The 20,368-nt window shown below is 47.2% G+C and overlaps 1 protein-coding gene across 5 annotated transcripts in view; it reads right to left on the bottom strand.

Moving 5' to 3' along the window:
• DSCAML1 (DS cell adhesion molecule like 1) overlaps positions 1-20,368 on the bottom strand; it is a 392,568-nt gene that overhangs the window by 88,402 nt on the left and 283,798 nt on the right. For 2 of the 5 annotated variants that reach the window (XM_063943605.1, XM_063943606.1), the window contains exons 4-7: positions 15,053-15,199; positions 14,646-14,924; positions 10,534-10,809; positions 8,974-9,270 (exon numbers count right to left, since the gene is read on the bottom strand). In XM_063943605.1, the coding sequence (XP_063799675.1) occupies positions 8,974-9,270; positions 10,534-10,809; positions 14,646-14,924; positions 15,053-15,199 (999 nt within the window). The remainder of the gene's footprint in view (positions 1-8,973; positions 9,271-10,533; positions 10,810-14,645; positions 14,925-15,052; positions 15,200-20,368) is intronic. The other 3 variants (XM_063943607.1, XM_063943608.1, XM_063943609.1) reach the window with 2 other exon arrangements.

Here is a 20,368-nt window from a genome sequence, read left to right as displayed (position 1 = left end):
GTACTGTTGTGTGGTCACACCCCGTGGGAAACCATAATCCTTTTTCTCTGACGTCCTAGTGGATGCTGGGAACTCCGTAAGGACCATGGGGAATAGCGGGCTCCGAAGAAGGCTGGGCACTCTAGAAAGATTTATGACTACCTGGTGTGCACTGGCTCCTCCCACTATGACCCTCCTCCAAGCCTCAGTTAGATCTTGTGCCCGGCCGAGGTTGGATGCACACTAGGGGCTCTCCTGAGCCCTTAGAAAGAAAGTATATAATTAGGTTTTTTATTTTCAGTGAGACCTGCTGGCAACAGGCTCACTGCAGCGAGGGACTAAGGGGAGAAGAAGCGAACTCGCCTGCTTGCAGCCGGATTGGGCTTCTTAGGCTACTGGACACCATTAGCTCCAGAGGGATCGACCGCAGGCCCAGTCCTTGGTGTTCGGTCCCGGAGCCGCGCCGCCGTCCCCCTTACAGAGCCAGAAGCAAGAAGAGGTCCGGAAAATCGGCGGCAGAAGACATCAGTCTTCACCAAGGTAGCGCACAGCACTGCAGCTGTGCGCCATTGCTCCTCATGCACACTTCACACTCCGGTCACTGAGGGTGCAGGGCGCTTGGGGGGGCGCCCTGAGCAGCAATAAAAACACCTTGGCTGGCAAAAATACCACAATATATAGCCCCAGAGGCTATATATGTGGTAAATACCCCTGCCAGAATCCAGAAAAAAGCGGGAGAATAGGCCGCAGAAAAGGGGCGGAGCTATCTCCCTCAGACACACTGGCGCCATTTTCTCTTCACAGTGCAACTGGAAGAAAGCTCCCCAGGCTCTCCCCTGTAGTTTTCAGGTTAAAAAGAGAGGGGGGGCACTAAATTTAGGCGCAATATTGTATATACAAGCAGCTATGGGGGATAATTCATTATATAGCGCTCTGGTGTGTGCTGGCATACTTTCTCTCTGTCTCCCCAAAGGGCTTTGTGGGTCCTGTCCTCAGTCAGAGCATTCCCTGTGTGTGTGCGGTGTGTCGGTACAGCTGTGTCGACATGTTTGAGGAGGAGGCTTATATAGTGACGGAGCAGATGCCGATAAATGTGATGTCGCCCCCTGTGGGGCCGACACCAGAGTGGATGGTTAGGTAAAAGGTATTAACCGACAGTGTCAACTCCTTACATAAAAGGGTGGATGACGTAACAGCTGTGGGACAGCCGGCTTCTCAGCCCGTGCCTGCCCAGGCGTCTCAAAGGCCATCAGGGGCTCAAAAACGCCCGCTCATTCAGATGGCAGACACAGATGTCGACACGGAGTCTGACTCCAGTGTCGACAAGGTTGAGACATATACACAATCCACTAGGAACATCCGTGACTTGATCCCGGCAATAAAAAATGTGTTACACATTTCTGACATTAACCTCTAAAAATGGGTTTTTATGTTTGGGGAGAAAAAGCAGGCAGTGTTTTGTTCCCCCATCAGATGAATGAATGAAGTGTGTGAAAAGCGTGGGTTCCCCCTGATAAGAAACTGGTAATTTCTAAAAAGTTACTGATGGCGTACCTTTTCCCGCCAGAGGATAAGTTACGCTGGGAGATATCCCCTAGGGTGGATAAGGTGCTCACACGGTTGTCAAAATAGGTTTGGCACTGCCGTTTGAGGAACGGCCACTTTGAAGGTACCTGTTGATAAAAAGCAGGAGGCTATCCTGAAGTCTGTATTTATTTACACACTCAGGTACTAGACTGAAACCTGCAGAGCGTGCTGCTGCAGCGTGGTCGGTGACCCTGTCAAACATACTAGTTTGCTAACATGAGCACTTATTAAAGACGTCGTCTTATATATGAGGGATGCACAGAGGGATATTTTGCCGTCTGGCATCCAAAATGAATGTAATGTCCATTCTGTCAGGAGGGTATTAGAGACCTGTCACTGGACAGGTGATGCTGACCTTAAAAGGCGCATAGAGATTCTGCCTTATAAGGGTGAGGAATTATTTGGGGATGGTCTCTGGGACCTCGTATCCGCAGCAACAGCTGGGAAGAAATATTTTTACCTCAATTTTCCTCACAGACTAAGAAAGCACTGTATTATCAGGTACAGTCCTTTCGGCTTCAGAAAAGCAAGCGGGTCAAAGGCGCTTCCTTTCTGTACAGAGACAAGGGAAGAGGGAAAAAGCTGCACCAGTCAGCCTGTTCCCAGAATCATAATTCTTCTCTCGCTTCCTCTGAGTCCACAGCATGACGCGGGGGCTCCACAGGTGTAACCAGGTACGGTGGGGGGCCGTCTCAAAAATTTCAGCGATCAGTGGGCTCGCTCACAGGTGGATCCCTGTTTCATTCAAGTAGTATTTCAGGGGTACAAGCTGGAATTCGATATGTCTTCCCCCCGCCGTTTCCTCAAATATGCCTTGCCGACAACTCCCTCAGGCAGGGAGGCTGTGCTAGAGGCAATTAATAAGCTGTATTCCCAGCAGGTAATACTTAAGGTGCCCCTACTCCAACAAGGACGGGGTTACTATTCCACACGGGTTGGGGTACCGAAACCGCATGGTTCGGTGTGACCCTTTTTTATATTTAAAATCCTTGAACACATACATAAAAAAATTCAAGTTCAAGATGGAATCGCTCAGGGCGGTTATTGCAAGCCTGGACGAGGGGGATTACATGGTATCCCGGGACATCAAGGATGCTTACCTGCATGTCCCTATTTACTATCCTCGCCAGGAGTACCTCAGATTGTGGTACAGGATTACCATTACCAAGTCCAGACTCTGCCGTTTGGACTGTACATGGCACCGAGGGTGTTACCATGGTAATGGCCGGAATGATGATACTCCTTCGAAAAGGGGAGTTTTTTAATTATCCCGTACTTGGACAATCTCCTTATAAGGGCGAGGTCCAAGGAGCAGTTGCTAGTCGGGGTAGCACTATTTTGGAAAGTGCTACAACAGCACGGTTGGATTCTAAACAGTCCAGAGTCACAGCTGGTTCCTACGACACGTCTACTGTTCCTGGGGATGGTTCTGGACACAGACCAGAAATAAGTGTTTCTCCAGGAGGAGAAAGCCAAGGAGCTGTCATCTCTAGTCAGAGACCTCCTGAAGCCAAAACAGTTATCGGTGCATCATTGCACGCGAGTCCTGGGAAAAATGATAGCTTCCTACGAAGCAATCCCATTCGGCAGGTTCCATGCAAGAACTTTTCAGGGGGACCTGTTAGACAAGTGGTCCGGGTCGCATCTTCAGATGCATTAGGCTGATAACCCTGTCTCCAAGGACCAGGGTATCTCTACTGTAGTGGCTGCAGAGTGCCCATCTTCAAGAGGGCCGCAGGTTCGACATACAGGACTAGGTCCTAGTGACCATGGATGCCAGCCTTTTGAGGCTGGGGGGCAGTCACACAGGGAAGAACCTTCCAGGGACTTTGGTCAAGTCAGGTGACTTCCCTACATAAATATTCTGGAACAGAGGGCCATTTACAATGCCCTGAGTCAGGCAAGGCCTCTGCTTCAAAACCAGCCGGTCCTGATCCAATCAGGAAACATCACGGCAGTCGCCCATGTAAACCAACAGGGCGGCACAAGAAGCAGGATGGCGATGGCAGAAGCCACAAGGATTCTCCGATGGGCGGAAAATCATGTGTTAGCACTGTCAGCAGTGTTCATTCCCGGAGTGGACAACTGGGAAGCAGATCTTCTCAGCAGACACGACTTCCACCCGAGAGTGTGGGGACTTCATCCAGAAGTCTTCCAAAGGATTGTACACCATTGGGAAAGGCCACAGGTGGACATGAAGGCGTCCCGCCTCAACAAAAAGCTATAAAAGATATTGCGCCAGGTCAAGGGACCTTCAGGCGATAGCTGTGGACGCTCTGGTAACACCGTGGGTGTACCAGTCGGTTTATGTGTTCCCCCCTCTGCCTCTCATACCAAAGGTACTGAGAATAATAAGAAGGCGAGGAGTAAGAACGATACTCGTGGTTCCGGATTGGCCAAGAAGAGCCTGGTACCCAGAACTTCAAGAAACTATATATCAGAGGATCCATGGCCTCTGCCGCTCAGACAGGACCTGCTGCAGCAGGGGCCCTGTCTGTTCCAAGACTTACCGCGGCTACGTTTTGATGGCATGGCGGTTGAACGCCGGATCCTAAAGGAAAAGGGCATTCCGGAGGAAGTCATTCCTACGCTGATTCAAGCCAGGAAAGATGTTACTGCAAAACATTATCACCGCATATGGCGGAAATATGTTGCTTGGTGTGAGGCCAAAAAAAGGCCCCAACAGAGGAATTTCAACTAGGTCGATTTCTGCATTTCCTACAAGCAGGAGTGTCTATGGGCCTAAAATTAGGCTCCATTAAGATACAGATCTCGGCTCTGTCGATTTTCTTCCAGAAAAAATTAGCTTCAGTACCTGAAGTTCAGACATTGTAAAAGGAGTGCTGCATATTCAGCCCCCAGTTGTGCCTCCAGTGGCACCTTGGGATCTCAACGTGGTGTTGAGTTTCTTAAAATCACATTGGTTTGAACCACTAAAAACCGTGGATCTGAAATATCTCACGTTGAAAGTGGTCATGTTATTGGCCTTGGTTTCGGCCAGGCGTGTATCAGAATTGGCGGCTTTGTCATATAAAAGTCCTTATCTGATTTTCCATATGGATAGGGCAGAATTGAGGACTCGTCCCCAGTTTCTCCTTAAGGTGGTATCAGTTTTTCACTTGAACCAACCTATTGTGGTGCCTGCGGCTACTAGGGACTTGGAGGATTCCAAGTTACTGGACGTAGTCAGGGCCTTGAAAAATTATGTTTCCAGGACGGCTAGAGTCAGGAAAATTGACTCGCTATTTATCCTGTATGCACCCAACAGGCTGGGTGCTCCTGCTTCTAAGCAGACTATCGCTCGCTGGATCTGTGACACGATTCAGCAGGCGCATTCTGCGGCTGGACTGCCGCATCCTAAATCAGTGAAAGCCCATTCCACAGGGAAGGTGGGCTCATCTTGGGCGGCTGCCCGAGGGGTCTCGGCTTTACAACTTTGCCGAGCTGTTACTTGGTCAGGGGCAAACACGTTTGCAAAATTCTACAAATTTGATACCCTGGCTGAGGAGGACCTTGAGTTCTCTCATTCGGTGCTGCAGAGTCATCCGCACTCTCCCGCCCGTTTGGGAGCTTTGGTATAATCCCCATGGTCCTTACGGAGTTCCCAGCATCCACTAGGACGTCAGAGAAAATAAGATTTTACTCACCGGTAAATCTATTTCTCGTAGTCCGTAGTGGATGCTGGGCGCCCATCCCAAGTGCGGATTGTCTGCAATACTTGTAAATAGTTATTGCTAACTAAAGGGTTATTGTTGAGCCATCTGTTGAGAGGCTCAGTTGTTTTCATACTGTCAAACTGGATATAGTATCACGAGTTGTACGGTGTGATTGGTGTGGCTGGTATGAGTCTTACCCGGGATTCAAAATCCTTCCTTATTATGTCAGCTCGTCCGGGCACAGTGTCCTAACTGAGGCTTGGAGGAGGGTCATAGTGGGAGGAGCCAGTGCACACCAGGTAGTCATAAATCTTTCTAGAGTGCCCAGCCTCCTTCGGAGCCCGCTATTCCCCATGGTCCTTACGGAGTTCCCAGCATCCACTACGGACTACGAGAAATAGATTTACCGGTGAGTAAAATCTTATTTTTGCGGCCTCCGACGCACGCTCTCATTTTATTAACTACGGTATAAGAGGGAGGGCGCAAATTTATAGTTTGCAGGGGGGCGCCGAACACCCTAGCACCGGCCCTGCCTGGCACAGGAGAAGGCTGAGGTGTGTAGTGTGGCCAGACACTCTGCCGAGAGCGTGCATCAACGCTGTAATTACTAATAGAAACATGTTGCCAATTAGATGCTATGACACCAAGAATGAACGGTTTGGAGATTTGGGAAAACGGTAACATTTGCAAGTTAGAGTCTTTAAAGAGCCAGATTATCCATTAGGCAACCAAGACTCCCACTCAGGGCACAGTGTGCGATAAAACAAAAGGACGGGGGGAAGGCGCCCAATTCTGTACCTTGTCTAGCATCTTTCGGGCTCTGTATCCGGCGCAATTTAAATGGTCAGGTTTTATAGTTAAGTAGAAAAAAACCCAATGTTTTCCTTAACAGTTTATTAATAATGATGTCATAAGCCTTCCAATGATTTATTGTAATCGCACCTTGATAATACACTTTGAGCTAACGTATCACTAAGAAATAAAGACACCGACACCACTGCATTGGATTATAGGTCATGACATTTATTAACTGGATGACCAGATTTTACTCATAGAGGGTAGCAAGGAAGACGCTACCATTAACCAGCTCCAGCCAATTAGATCTCTCAAAAACGGGCGGTGACTAATACGCCCCCACTCTGTATAAGCATAACCTGTTCTGTGAAGGACTCGCTACCCTTTACTATGGCACAGTACGGACACTCCCACAGAGAAGCGCCCTTTATTGTCCCCCCGCAAGGGTAGGACACAATCGCCGTCATTCAAAAGGGAATGTGCCCCACACCGACCACTTATGCCACACGTGTCCGCTGGCTAGTAACGCCTTCCCACCCACTTAATTTTGTATTTTGTTATACAAAATTTTAAGTTAAGTATAGGAAACCGTTCTGCAAAAATTTGGGTGGGTAGGAGAGACTTCCAAATGGAACAGAGACTGTATAATTATTCAAACACCCTTAAATATCCCAACTGAGGTAAACCACCCCTGAACGAACTGATAGGCTAAACTCTAGCCAATGAAAAAATCACCCTAACTATAAACTACCTAGCAACAGTGAAACCATTATCCAATCACAAAAAAATCAGGACGCTCATATGGCTTCGTGCCTATGCAGCCCTCACCTAAATACTCAAATATTCTAGTACCTAACTGCCTCGAGGACATGTGAAAATAGTAGGTCTGTAATATGTATATGTAGTGACCTAAAAATCCACAGTTATGATATAAAGAACTGGCCGACGCTGACCCCAGCTTGCTCACAGCCTGTATAGAAGAATAGCATAAAACTATGTGCTATACACACAGACCCGGCGGGTTTCTTACCCTGATTGTTTTATTGTAACCCTGACCCTGGCTTATTATATATTTATTTATGTCCTATTTCCTGCCATTCTACGAGCCTGATGCAGAGATGCAGGCAGATCATGCATGTCAGCAATTACTCATATGCCAGTGTAAGCATTCCTCTAGTGTACTTCCGTGCGATGGCCTGAGAGCAGGCCCTGCCACGCCCACTTTGCTATCTGAGCATTGCTCGTGCGCTGGTGGATCTAATCTCTCTACCACCGACACACCTTCGGTCACAACCGCTCGTGGATTGCAGAAGCCGCCTCAAGTAATAGCGATGTTGCATGCAAATGAGCACGCCATTGCACTGTGTTTGTGTGACTGTGCAGTAAGGATTATTTCTGTGCTGCGAATGGGCAGTTTACCGTTTATCGGGGGTAATTCCAAGTTGATCGCAGCAGGATTTTTTTTAGCAATTGGGTAAAACCATGTGCACTGCAGGGGAGGCAGATATAACATGTGCAGAGAGAGTTAGATTTGGGTGGGTTATTTTGTTTCTGTGCAGGGTAAATACTGGCTGCTTTATTTTTACACAGCAAATTAGATTGCAGATTGAACACACCCCACCCAAATCTAACTTTCTCTGCACATGTTATATCTGCCTCCCCTGCATTGCACATGGTTTTGCCCAATTGCTAAAAAAAATCCTGCTGCGATCAACTTGGAATTACCCCCATCATTCCTGACTTCTGTTCTCTCAACTGCATCCACCGCTGAATCAGACCTTATGAGCGCTCCCTCATCATTCTGTCAGCTGATGCATACTGTGGCTGCTTTAGAAGCTACAAGTGGGTCCCCCCCACAGCTAAAGCCCGGCATATCTTATGTACAATCAGCCCGATCCATCGATTATCATGCAGTCAGGCATGTTGGAAGATTTGTCATGCCAACTTCTGATAATCCATTCATTGGTCGGTTGCATGTCTGGCAGTGTATGCACAGCTAATCAGCCATACAGTTCCCTGTTACTTCACATGGGAAGAACGGAGAAATGTCTCCTCCCCAGGTAAGGAAAGCGGATACCATGACCATACACTAGCGTATTTATAATGAGTGTAGTGTGTGCGGTGTAAACGGGCCCTCGAGGCCAAGGGGGGGCCCACACTGCACACCCTGACCCTTTTTCTTTAATATTTACCCTCCGTGTAAGCGCTGCACAAATCACTGGGAAAATGGCGCAGCTGGCATTTTCACTGTGTTTTGCGCATGCACAGTAAGAAAATCAGCCGTCATTTTCACGAACACTAGACTCTGGGACAGCGCTAAGGTCCCCTAGTGCCCAGAGGACTCTTGGCCAGAGAGGAGGAAGGCCAGAAGGAGACTGCACACGGGCCTCCTCCTCTCTGAAGATACCCCTGTAACCATACATTGGGGGAAATGTTTCCAGGTTTGAAGAGAGATAAGTGGCTGCGGGCCTGGTGGCGCAGGTTCTATTACCACTCATTTGGTGGCGTGGAACCACCAACCGAGTGTGAATTAGGTATATGTATCCTCATGGTGGCCGTCGGTAAAATGTTGGCTGTCGGGAGTCCGGCGTCGGTCTCCTGAATGCCTGGATCCTGACCACCAGCATTTTGACTGCATCCTGACAATATGGTGAGAGCTACGCTACCCTACTAAACTATACTTAATCTACCTCTATAGTAGCTTACAGAATATTGGCAAAAAAAAGGAATTCTTGGGTTACATGACAAGAGGTGAAGAGGTTCCAGAAATATTTTTGACAGAACTTACAAACACTGGAAAGAGACGTGTAGTGAGGTCATGTTGGATATGAAGAGATGAGAGAGAAAGAGAGAGAGAGAGAGAGAGAGAGAGAGGCATAAGGACAGGGGGAGCCCAGATAACACTCCCAAGGAGGTTCACAGACCCTATTCTGATATGTAGAAGTAGGACAGGCACCTCTTACGTTTATTCGAGCTTGGTATTCTGCGCTCCCCACCGAGTTGCGTGCAGCACATCTGTACACCCCCCCATCCAAGATCTGTGGGCCGCTGACATTCATGTAACTGATGGTGCTCCCATCGGAGGCGGTGTATTGATTGGAGCGGTGTCCTGAATCCCGCTGGATGGGTTCCTCATCCAGGGTCCAACTGATGGTAGGGGGGGGAGCTCCTTTGGCAGAGCACATAAGTGAAAATGGCTCACCCGGATTCATAACCTTTTCACTGAATGAGGAGAGAATGCGAGGTGTCCCATCTGTGAGGACAAGAGTACACCGTTACTAAACGCCAACCCAACCCTATTGGTGGAGAGTTTGATTGAGTGACTTTGCTTCCCGATTTTCAGAAGTTGCCTTGTCTGCAGAACATGAGGATTCTCAACCAGTAAGGAGGGCTTACTATCGGACCACCAAAGAATGTCAGATAATGTAGTGATGAGAAATTGTCTCTAATGTCCGGTAGCCGGATTCAAAACTGACTCAATTAAAATTCAAACCCACTTCTACTCAATTTGGAAGATGGCAAAAAACAGGGAAATCACTCTATAAATAGCAAATGCATTAACCCCAGGGAATGGCTGACATTAGCCAAAAATACAAAATGGCAATTTGTTAGCTCATTTCTAATATACACAGTACGCTTACATAACTGATGGGGGTGATATAGTCACAAGTTAATCAGGTTCACCCACTTATAAACTCTAGACAGGATGATGCAGAGGAAGACACCACCCCACCTACCAGCTAGCCACCTTACAATGTAATCTCAGGGAGGGAGGAGGATGGGGTGGGGGGGTCTTCCTTTATTAATTAAATTGCACCATTTATTATTAACTAATACCATGACTTACACGAAAGGCATCTTATTCAGTCATGTAGGGAATCAGCCATCACCACCTTCATGGATAAAGAATTCCATAGTCTGACTGTCCCAACAGTGAAAATCCCTTTCTAGGTGGATAATTAATGAAGCTTTCCTCTAGCATCAGTGGTAGTGATTTTATCACCTTCATAGACCAAGGCATGAAAATGTACAAGTGTGTGCCACACACACTACACTACTGCCTGAGATATTGAGACCAATAGTTATGGCTGATAAAATTCATTGTATTATAACTGTAATACATTTTGACAAATGCAGTTGGAAGATCTGATGGTGTGCAGTCATGTTCTGACCTCTCTTATCAGGTCCCAGTGGTGTTGGGAGAGTTCTGGATGAGGCTCAGAACAGTCACATACAGTACAGAGATGGTGGAATTAGTAACTGATCTCGTTGAAAGACACTTTGGCATGTGGTGGTGGATATTAGACCTGTTTAATCATATGTATATATTAATTATGCTAATCATCGATGTGACTGTTTCCAAGCTAAGTACATATACTGTTTTATGGCTATCCTTGTAGTACCATCTTTTTTATCTAGTATCTCTCTCCAATAAGTGTGCCTCAAGTAATACGCAGTTTCTGAAATGAATGAATATATGTCACCAGTTGTACCAAGGGATGGCGGTCTCACCTACCTTCTAGCACCACAATTGAAAAGTCTTGGACATTTTGTGTTTTGCGGATCCCAAAGCACTGATATGCCCCAGAGTGGATTTTTTGAGCACTGCTAATAACGAGCGTTTCGTTATCTGTTCCTCGTATGGAGATAAACTCGTCCGCCTCAATGGGCTCTGTATTCCGGTACCATCTAACGTTGTAGCCAGGAGATCCGCTGATGGAGCAGGATAAGATTACTGTGCTGCCAATGCCAGTTTTCAGCCTCTTGGGCGTCAGAGCAACACGGAGCGCTTCTGCGGGAGGAAGTAACCCAAGAGTGAGACTCGCACTTTGCTTTCTTAGAGTAATGTGTCTTCTCACTGCTACATATTACAGTTTCTTATTGCTGCTTCAGTAAAGATCCATGTTGGGCAACACCATATCTTGTAGGGTCTTTATATAACCCCATGGGGTTCAATATTCACTGTCGGCATTCAGACTGCCGACAAGTGAATGTCAACATTTTGCATGATGACATTATGAACATGTTGACGTTCCCAATGAAGTTGCTGAGAATGTGAATGACATTAGAGTGTGGACATGCATCATGTGGACAATATGACTGTATACCGAATAAAACGCTCTCACAGCCGTAATGGCCTATGGATGGCCAGTTAGGTTGCTTAAAAGGCCTGCTACGTATGTATACATGCACTGCACTCATTTCTATGACCTCAGGATCAGGGAGCACTCTTCCATAATGGTCAGGGTGGCTCATGTTATGCCTCGGAGGGCCAGACGTGGGCACTGGTTATCCCTCCTGTCTACCACAGGTATAAATACAAATATACTGAAACTTGGGAAGCCCTCTAAAGGACCAAGCCTCATGACCATCATTACTAAAGGTGGGTACACACTGATAGATATATCTGCAGATCAATTGATCTGCAGATATATCTATGGACGGATCGGGCAGTGTGCTGTGCATACACACAGCCCGACCCGTCGGGGATTGACATCATGAACTGGGCGATCGTGTACACACGCCCGCCCAGTTCAGCTGTCAATCAATGGCGGCCGCCGCAGCATGTGTACGGGCGGGCAGCCGACCGCCCGTACACACACAGCGATGCGCCAATATATCGGTAGATATATTGGCCGTCGGCTGTGCTGCGGGGCCGACGCGATATGTCTGTGAACGATGGAGTTCACAGACATATCGACCAAACACACTGGCCGACGGACCCGCGTTATATCGGCCGTTCAATATAACGGCCGATATATATCGGCCAGTGTGTACCCACCTTAAGCCCCACTTCCAAATGTCCATTCAGTAGTGGTTTTTGCCACGGGCAAGCAGGCTTTTTGTCCGGGGCGCCGCTGTCCCCAGGGCACCACCGCCGCCGTGGCAAGAGCCGCTACTGATCCCCGCTAGCCTCTCCCCGGCTGCAGCAGGCGCCCACTGCAGCTGGCTCCACTGACAGACACTAGAGTTCATAATTGACCAGTGCGGCGCTACTATAGGAGAGAAGTCATGACGTCTCTCCCATACAGAGGAGCCGACGGCCGGAGACGGAGAGCAGCGCAGCAGTGGTCCGGAAGCAGGAGTGGGGCTGGTAAGTATTGTGTAGTTCTTGTTTTTTTTCAATTGTGTGTGTGTTTGTAAGCGGCGCTACTGGGGCACAGCTACAGGGGTCACAACTACTGGGGGCACTACTACTGGCACAACTACAGGGGGCAAAGCTACAGGGGCACAACTACAAGGGCACAACTACTGGGGCACAGCTACAGGGGGCACAACTACTGGGGGCAAAGCCACTGGGGGCACAGCTAGGGGGCACTGCTACAGGGGGCACAGCTACTAAGAGCACAGCTACAAGGGGCAAATCTACTGGGGGCACAGCTACAGGGGGGCACAGCTACAGGGGGCACAACTGCAGGGGGTACAGTTACAGGGGGCACAACTGCAGGGGGGCACAAGTACAGGGGGATAACTGTGGCCACGCCCCTATTTTGAGGCGTGCGCCTTCGGCGCGCACCAGCTCTATTTTACCGGGGGGGGGGGGGGGGGGGGGAGAGGCACCACAGGAAACTTTTGCCCTGGGCGCCACAAGGTCTAGAACCGGCCCTGTGTCCATTGTACCATGTAAGTAACAGAAATGCAATTACGATTATTTAAATCAATGGGGGTAATTCCAAGTTGATCGCAGCAGGAATTTTGTTAGCAGTTGGGCAAAACCATGTGCACTGCAGGGGAGGCAGATGTAACATGTGCAGAGAGAGTTAGATTTGGGTGTGGTGTGTTCAATCTGCAATCTAATTTGCAGTGTAAAAATAAAGCAGCCAGTATTTACCCTGCACAGAAACAAAATAACCCACCCAAATCTAACTCTCTCTGCACATGTTATATCTGCCTCCCCTGCAGTGCACATGGTTTTGCCCAACTGCTAACAAAATTCCTGCTGCGATCAACTTGGAATTACCCCCAATATTAATGGTTTTATGCTGGCAAATATATAGATGAACAAATAGATATATTGATGACACAAAGGGCAGTCTGCCGACCCAGGCTCTAACCTGAATGCCCCTTTACAGCAATTATGGCCTGATCCAATCTGAAACCTGGAACACGTAAGTAAAATCAACCGATCCCATTACACACAGCAAAGTGGTAAAAGCTACTGTATGTAATGATACAGGGAACCACATACATAATGCAATTCATTATTTTTCGATAGGGAGGGCTGTGTGGGCGACCTCTCTTCCGTCATTTCTTCTAATAAATTAACCTGTGACCATTTGTAACCTCTGGGGTTCAGTCGCTAGCCTCTAAGGATCAGTTGCCTGCAATGTGTGCTGTAGTTTTAACTTTAAATCTCCCCACTCCAACCCCCCGCCCCAAGGGAGTGTGAAATCTGCCAGGCTCTGTGTAAATGCCACTGAACAATGTCACACTTGCCTTGGTGCTTGGTGTTGTGTTGCCATGCGCGGTCTCACACAGTGACACAGTGCTATGCCCCGCAGTAACACAGCTACACTTGTTGTTGTATGTGTAGAATGTCACTTTTACCAGTGGCGTGCATGGCTAATTGGACAATATGAGGTATTAAATATTATATAGTTATAACTATAATGCTTAGTTATTAGTTTATCTGCATTTCCACATCCTACGTATTAATGCATGGATTGTAAACTGTTACAAGGCCGCTGGCCACTAACCTGCAGCCCTGACAACGTGTCCAGGCCTGAGTTATACCCAGCTATGAATAACCAATAGATCAGGCATTCCCAACCTCGTTCCTTAAGGCACATTTAAGCTGGGAACACACTGGCCGATATATCGGACGTTCTATATGTAGCTGTTCCATCGGCCAGTGTGTACCAACGATATGACTGTGAACGCCGCGGCCCTGCAGCACACACGATGACCAATATAGCTACAGATATACATGGGGCTGTGTGTACAGGAGGTCACATGTTGCACCAGCCGCCAATGATTGACGGCTGAACTGGGCGGACGCATGTAAATGCCCTCCCAGTTCGTGATGTCAGTCACAACAGATCGGGCAGTGTGTATGCACAACACACTGCCCGATCTGGCTATAGAGATATCTGCAGACCCACTGATCTGCAGATATATCTACCAGTGTGTACCCACCTTAACAGTCCAGGTTTTAGTGGTATGCATACTTGAGCACAGGTGCCTATAGGTCTATTCATGAAGCAGTGCAAAAGAGTGGAGAAGTGAGCCTGTGGAGAAGTTACCCATGACAACCAATCAGCTGCACCGTACAGTTGTATAGAATGCAAATTTTAAATGTTACTTCAATGCTGATTGGTTGCCAGGGGCAATTTCCCCACTGGTTCATTTCTCCACTCTTTTCACTGCTTCATGAATAGACCCCTTAATTAGTACCTTAGTTATTTTGATGTAACCATCTGTGCTAAAACCTGGATATCACTAAAACCTGCACTGTTAGTGTGCCTTCAGGATCGAGGTTGGGAAAGCCTGCAATAGACTGCCAACGTGTGTTCAGGTTCAAATTCATTCTAAAAGGCATAGATACACAAAGACAGAAAACAAGCAATACCTGATAGTGTATACATAATCAGGCAAATTTTTTGTGACTTACACAAAATTGCATCTTACCTATTACGGTGAGGGTGCCAGTCACCTCTGCAGAGCCAAAGCTATTGGTGATCTCACAGATATAGGTCCCACTGTCCTCTAGCCGCAGGTCTGTCATGCTCAGCCCTGTGTTACGTTTGTTCCAGCGGCTGTCAGAGGGCACTGGGCGGCCATCTTTAATCCAACGAGAGGCCAGATTTGGATATCCTGAGGCAATGCATGGCAGCTCCACTTTATCACCCACAAAGACCTCCTGGGATTGGAAGCCATCAAGGAGAATGGGAACAGACTCTGCAGGCTCTGAACAACAAATATGAGAGGCAATTATATAAAAGTGGATATGTATAAGGATATAAAAATATAGCAAATGTGTCACATACAGTATATACACATCATGTGAATTATTATTGCTACTTAGAGGGGCTCACCTGAGACTATGAGACGCGCCCCGTTGCTCTGCCGCGTCTCTCCGCTATAGCGGTGTTTGGTGATGCAGCGATAGGTGGACAATGCGTCCTCTTTCTGTACATCCAGGATGTAAAGTGCACCGGATGGCGAGGTGACAAATCTGCCCTCTAATAAAAGATGATAGAACTGTGAGAAGGCAGCACTGGGGGACATACGATGGCAGGGTATATATACAGTAGGTATACAGTTACAGCAGGCAGAAACAGAAAGGTGACTCATTCTATAGAGAGGTGCTTTACTGAAAGGAGATGGAAGTATAGGAAATAAAGGAACAGAATGACGGCGGGAAAGAAGAGAGATATAAAGATTCAGTTGCAGCTCATTAGTGAGATTGCCATTCATTTCCACGTCCCGCCATAGCCAACACTGCAAGCTCCAAACCTGTCACCTGCTCAGCTTCCTGTCACATAGTCACCCTATGCCAGGCTTATTATAGCGCAGCTAGCTATGTAATGTATAGGAGTGACATCGGACAGATACTATATGTACAGCACACATATACAGTATATAATTATATATATATATATATATATATATATATATATATATATATATATATATATACCAGAGATACCCTTACCCTGCGCTATATTATTGCTGCCCTCTGATACGATCCTTCTGTTTGTTAGCCAGGACCAAACAACGCACACCTCCAAACAATGAATCTGAGGGCGCTAATCATCACTTTCCAATTATACCAGCAATATAATTGACCACATATAACTATTAATGACAATTTATTAAAAGCACATTATGCAAACAGAGATAACCCTTTCAAATACACAGATCAATAAATTGTGTCATAGATAAGAATGAAGGGTATTTTTCTCTTTCTTCAACACTGACGCGTTTCGGACAAAACGCGTCAGAGTTGAAGAGAGAAAAAGGGTTATCTCTGTTTGCATAATGTGCTTTTAATCTTGACAAAGGGGTTAGACACCCCAAAACGTTGATGTCTCATGTTGTGAATTTATAATACACGCTATTCAGCCACAAGACCCTGAGTGCCGCAGTCTTTCCTTCAAGATATAGATATATATATATATAAGAAAAAATGGAGGGCGCAAGTGTGAGTAAACAGTATTCAAATCTTTACTGAAAAATAAATGTTCACATACATTTAAGTAAAAGGTAATCAGCAGAGCGTTATGAGGATATAGCCTCCGGATAGCCAATATCGGCATACCGCTGTCACTGCAAGTACCAAATGCCGCTGGATGAATCTCCTGCATATACGGACACGGACCAACCGGCTGACGTCACCACGTCACACGTCCCGCAGGCCACACCCAATGCGTTTCGTTATAGACTTCGTCAGGGTGTCAAATATATGTGTTGCAGTTGTGTGACCAGCAGTTGGGATCCCGGCGGTCAGCATACGATGCCGGAATCCCAGTTGTGTTGGATTGTGGGAAGAGAACAAAATACCTGGAAGAAACCTACAAAGACAAGGAGGGCACCTAAAAACTCCACACAGACAGAACCCTTGTTGGAATCAAACCCATTACCTTGTTGCTGCGAGGCAGCAATGCTAATCAGTGTGCTACCATGCAGCCCGTAATTAAGTGATTATATAAGATGTGATGAATATTCGCTCAGGCCAACAGTATGGCTGCACTCTGTATGTAGATGATAGGCTTATATCATAAGTACACCATTTTACAATCTCTTCACTGCTTCAGCCTGGTGACATTGTGATGCCTGCCATAGGCATTCGCGTAGCTCTTAGGCAGTCCCAGACTGTACCTAAAGTGTCTGCTGCCTGCATCTCAGCTGCCTCCCAGGGACGTGGCAGCCTCTTTTTGAGTCCAAGATGGCTGATCTGAAACGGCTCCATCCAGAGAGTGGTTCTGTTCTATGTTCCTGGGGTGGAGGGTGGGGATATGTATAATGCGAGTGCCATGTGGGACACTTTAAGGGATCCAGTTGGATCCAACAATGCGGACATAAGTCCATCCACTTCTATTATTTATAGAAAAAGTATCTGGAACTAGGTACATAAAGCGGCCAAAACTCCCGCCCTAAATCCACTTTACCTAAAATCTGTCCCAGAATGGAAATTATCATTCAAAATGCTTGGGGCTTTCTAAGGAGCTTCAGAAATAAGGGGTAAGGAAATGGGTGAGACACAGTTCCAGTACACTTTTAGGCCCTACACACTGGGTGATAATAGTCAAAGATATGAACGATCTCGTTCATTAATGAACGAGATACCGCGCTCGTTCATCGCTGGTGCCCCGTCGCCTGTGCATGCAGGCCAATATGGACGATCTCGTCCATATTTGCCTGCACTGCTATAGAGCCGGGTGATGGGAGGAGTGAAGAAACTTCACTACCCCCGTCACTTCCCCCCCGCCGCCGGGTCGCCTGTCGGTCGTATCCGCCGTCGGGCAGCTCGGCGGCGGATTGCTAAATGTGTAGAGCCCTTTATTGTATATCCCAGATACCTCCTGCCTTAATTGCAGAACTCAAAGCTCCCCTCCCCAAACAACGCTGTAACTGTGCTATTTATCAAGCTTTGCTAAACAAACGTTTCCAATAGAAAGAGCTATCAGAGTGGGAATAGGGATCCCTTCAGATCCCTCCCTCTTTTAGCATGCAGGAACAGAAGCCTGTAGTGTAAGCTTTCACCGCTACCATCAGTGGTGAAATTACAGCTTTTAACATTCACCGGGCCGGCTGCTTATTGGAGAAACCGGCCCGGCATGAAGACATTGATAAATTGCCGCAAGCCATAATTCCTAATAGACGTGATACGCGACAATAAGGAATGATAGTTTTCAGGGCCCCACTGCCATCAATGATAAATAGGACTCTAAAAATGCAATGCATCAAATAGGGAAGCGTGAGCAAAATCATATTTATAGATGCAGCTCAGTGAACAGAATTAATTTACTATAAGCAGGACTAGTTTCTATATTATTTTAACGTTTAGAAACCATGGGTATATTTACTAAAAGTCGATTTTGGGTCTATTTGAAATCGATCAGAATAGAACCAGCATCCCCACAAAATCTACTACAGTGGTTCTATTCCAAATAGCTCGTGTATTAAAAGTCGAGTTTGTGTTCCATTTTAAAAAATGGCTGCGTGATGAGAGTTCTATTTGAAGTTCTAAATGTGTTCTATTCACCATAACTCGATATAAAAAGCAATCAAAAATATATACAATTATACAAAAGCATTCCTATTGGCCAAAACAGGTCACATGCACTGTATTACCCACAAACACCTTCATTCCTGTGCTAATTTGCATATCCACCATTTATTTTTATAGCGCCGTATGGTAATGCAGCAGGAAGCGTCTATTATAAGCAGACGCCTCCTGCTGCAGTAGTGATCCCATCCGCGTCTTATGACGCATCATCGGATCAGTCACTCGCTATTGGGCGGCTTGTAGCACCCATGGTGACGCGCAAGCCGCCCATCTCAGAGGCCAGGACATGTCTGTGCCATGACGGAGATCCCTGGACTCCTCCCTTTCGCCTAAACGGCAGCGGTACAAATCCATTAGGAGAAACGGAGGCTGTCACCGCTCCTTCCCTTACGCAAACAGCATCAGACTGTCAATCACTGACAGTCTGATGCTGATCACAGTCAGACGTCCTGCACATGTGCAATGTACCGAAAATCGATTCTTTGCTGCATGAAAATCAGCTCTGTCCACATCTGAGTAACCCCCAAAAAGAACCACTGCTTCATCACTAACATCTAGTACTAACAAAGTAGTTGAATAATTGTACAATATAGCTATTTGCCACATAGCCTGGAAGTTTTAGGATGAGATCACATACAAAATGAAAGAGGAACAGTGAACGTTAGTCTGCAGAGATTAGGCAGAAAAGTCACAGCTTAAGCTTTGGTAAAGCTGCTTATACTATGGCTACCCTAGGAATCAGCTGCCATCGCTTTCACACATGTCACTTGGTGCTAATACTACGACTGTATGACATTCAACAACATACAACAAATAACCGGATAAACCTGTCGAGTCTCACAATCCAAATAATAATTTAAATGGAAATCCCAGTGTCTGAAGGCTAGATTGATCAAGTATTGGAGAGTGGTAAAGTGGAGTGAGATAAAGTGGCAACCTAATGTTCCCTCTGCCTTCCCCACCCGTGGGCCGCAGTGTCCCGCAGGTGGGAAAAGTTGCGCTTTACTGCTCACCGATGGTGAATAGATGCTGTGCGCATGTGCACCTCTCTCCAACACATAGTACGTAGACCTCATAGTCACCAATTTGTGGATGGTATTGACCATACGGGAAGCAGTCAGAATCCTGTGCGTCGGTCAGGCTCGGACTGGCCCACAGGGGTACGGGGAAACCACCAGTAGGCCCCACTGCCTGGGGGGCCCTTCTCCTCTAGGGATCAGGTTCTAGACTGTGCACTTGAATTATATATTATACATATGTTACCTTATACTGCACAGGATTATGATGTATTCTCTACAGTACACTGCTGTCATTAATCTGGCACATTATCATGCATGCACTAGCATTAATTATTATATAAATTATCAAGGAGTCCAGACCAGATACTCTATAATGGTTAGCCAAACCTCTGTGGTGGCTGGCAACACCCCCTTTGGAGGCTGGCCACACCTCTAATCATGGGCCCGTACCAGTGCAGCATACCCCCGGTGGGCCCTTCATGCTCCAGTCCGACACTGGTGTCAGTATCCTGGCAGTCAAAATACCGGCACCAGAATAACAACTCTATTCGGAATGCCGACACCGTTATCCAGAATGGGTATACCATCCCAGCGCCCGAACGAGGACAGGCCGTACCGCAAGGCAGGTAAGCCACGGGGGAGGGGGGGTTAGGTTTAGGCTGCGTGGGGGGGGGGGGGGTTAGGGTTGGGCTGCATCCCGGGCGGTTAGGGTTAGGCAACAGGGAGGAAGGGTTAGGGTTAGGCACCTCCCTCCCTCCCTTAGGGTTAGGCTGCGGAGGGGGGAGGTTAGGTTTAGGCTGCAGGGAGGGTTAGGATTAGGGGAGAGGGGAGAACACCCCTTACTCACCCCTGTCGGCTTCGTAAAAATTGTGATCCCGGTGTCGGTATTTCGAGTGCCGGGATCCCATGCACCGGTAACTCATACTGCTCCCGCCCATAGCAACCATTTACCTTGTACATCCCAGAAAATGATAGCTGTAAGCAGATTGATTGCTATGGACAACACCCCCACTTTGTCTTTTTAGAAGTTTTTGTAAATCTACCCCTAAACGACAATCCTAGGCAGATAAATAATTCTAAGGAGTGGCGCAATTTTATTT

Source organism: Pseudophryne corroboree, chromosome 10 (genome assembly GCF_028390025.1).
Source record: "Pseudophryne corroboree isolate aPseCor3 chromosome 10, aPseCor3.hap2, whole genome shotgun sequence".
Taxonomy (NCBI): domain Eukaryota; kingdom Metazoa; phylum Chordata; class Amphibia; order Anura; family Myobatrachidae; genus Pseudophryne; species Pseudophryne corroboree.
Note: the sequence above shows the minus strand (reverse complement) of the source record. Positions and strands in the feature narration are given on the sequence as shown.